The 2014-nt window shown below is 47.4% G+C and overlaps 1 protein-coding gene across 1 annotated transcript; it reads left to right on the top strand.

Annotated features, from left to right (window-relative positions):
- Window positions 1–471: 471 nt before the first annotated feature.
- LOC131144753 (F-box protein At1g67340-like) lies at window positions 472–2009 on the top strand. Its single transcript, XM_058093600.1, has 3 exons — window positions 472–894; window positions 1195–1357; window positions 1452–2009. The coding sequence occupies exons 1-3, from the start codon at window positions 638–640 to the stop codon at window positions 1935–1937; spliced, it is 906 nt and encodes a 301-aa protein (XP_057949583.1). The 5' UTR covers window positions 472–637; the 3' UTR covers window positions 1938–2009.
- The last annotated feature ends 5 nt before the right edge of the window (window positions 2010–2014 follow it).

The raw sequence follows: 2014 nt of genomic DNA, 5'->3' as shown, positions 1-2014 counted from the left end.
ACGAGAAATTTCAGAGTATATTCTTACACACTAAGTAACAAATTTTGTGTATTACAAAAATTTTAGAGGAAAATTTAAAAAATTCTTTGTAATAATATATAAAAAATTGTCAAATAAATAGTAAAAAAATAAATTTTTTTTAAAACATATGATAAAATATAAATAAAAAATAAAAATAAAATACCTCTCACTCTCTCATCAACTCTGTTTCCCTCTCTTTCTCTCTCCTAGGTTTTGCATCTTCTAGTCTCCAAAAGAAGAGAAAAAGCAGAGAGTTTAAAAGCGGGCAGACAAGGGAGAAGGATTTTTCCAGTACATAAAGCAACCGACGACGGACGCTCGGATCTGGTCAACGCCGTTTGACCGAGCTCTTTTTACCCATACGTGCCAATTTTGCCCCTCCTGAATACGACAACGCAGCGGGTCAAATGCGTAATAAAGTCCTTCTTCTCGGGGCTAATTAACTCTCTAACACATTTATTTATTGATTCTACATTTCGGCCTCTGTCGCTGTTCTTGTTGCCCTGTTTTGGTCTCTTAATTTGGTGGGCCCCACATGTGCGCTTCCTCTTTTATATAAGTTCTCACTTCGCTTTTCTTCTCTCTGCGTTGCTTTCTCAAATCTCTCAGAGATTAGATGAGAACGAGGAGAGGATTTTGCTATTGTTATCCTGAGAAAGTACCCATGTATAAGAGAAGAGCGGATTTCACCGGCGATTCTCTGTGCTGCCGGAAACGCCGCCGGTCGTCTCCTTCTTCCTCGGCTGGCAGCGGCGGTGGAGACGGAGGCTCCGATTTGTTCGACGGCTTGCCTGACGATCTCGTCATTTTTATTCTCTCCAAGCTCAGCTCCACAGCCGTGTGCCCCTCCGATTTCGTCAGCGTCCTAATAACGTAAGTCGTGTTTCCTTTACTGGGTCGTCGGGAAATGGAAGAATCCGGCCATTTTGCCGGGTTTTTCAATTTGGGGGTTTGAGGTTGTGGTCTTCGTGCCCACTGATTGGGGATTATTTTGGTTGTGCATATGGTCGTTGCAAATAGCTGTAAATCTGTTTTTTCAAAACTTGAGCGAAAATAGAAAAGGGAGAATTGTTCTTTTTCCATTTTTCTTTTCTTGAAAAATTGTGGTGCTGAAACGAATAAGATGCTTTCTATGTGTATGTTTGAATCAGATGTTGTTGATTATTGTAACAGATGCAAGAGATTGAACGAATTGGGTCTCCATTCGCTAGTACTGTCCAAGGCATCTCCGAAATCGTTCCCTTTGAAAGCAAAAAATTGGTCGGATTCCGCTCACCGGTTCTTGAAGCTCTGCGCCGACGCTGGCAACGTCGAAGCCTGCTACACTCTCGGCATGGTAAATTACACTTCAATTTCATCATGGCGAATTAAAATTTAAGTAAAATTTGCGCACTTTTTATGATTATATGATCTTATGATTTTGTTCACAGATTCGTTTCTACTGTCTGCAAAACCGCGGAAGCGGAGCTTCAATGATGGCTAAGGCGGCGATTAGCTCGCACGCTCCGTCGCTGTACTCGCTCGCCGTAATACAGTTCAACGGCAGCGGCGGCTCTAAGACAGACAAGGACCTCCGCGCCGGCGTCGCTCTCTGCGCACGCGCCGCTTTCCTCGGCCACGTGGACGCCCTCCGGGAGCTTGGCCACTGCCTCCAGGATGGCTACGGCGTCCGGCAGAACATCGTCGAGGGCCGCCGTTTCCTCGTCCAGGCCAACGCGCGCGAGCTCGCCGCCGTGCTCTCTGTCGCGCCCTCCACGCGCTCCTGGCTCGCGTGGAACGTCCAGTCCCATCTCAACAGCCTCAACCCTCGTTCCCGTCACGTGAACGGCACGGGATGTCCGTTACTGAGCGACTTCGGGTGCAACGTGCCGGCGCCGGAGGCTCACCCGGCCAGCCCGATCAATGGAGGAGAGTGAAAGGGTTAGAGATACGTGGAGAGTAGCCTTGGACCCGGTCTGACGGAGGGGATAGAACGACGGCTGCTGGCAGTGCC

This window comes from Malania oleifera, chromosome 12 (assembly GCF_029873635.1).
Source record: "Malania oleifera isolate guangnan ecotype guangnan chromosome 12, ASM2987363v1, whole genome shotgun sequence".
Lineage (NCBI taxonomy): Eukaryota > Viridiplantae > Streptophyta > Magnoliopsida > Santalales > Ximeniaceae > Malania > Malania oleifera.
This window is presented reverse-complemented; position numbering and strand designations above follow the sequence as displayed.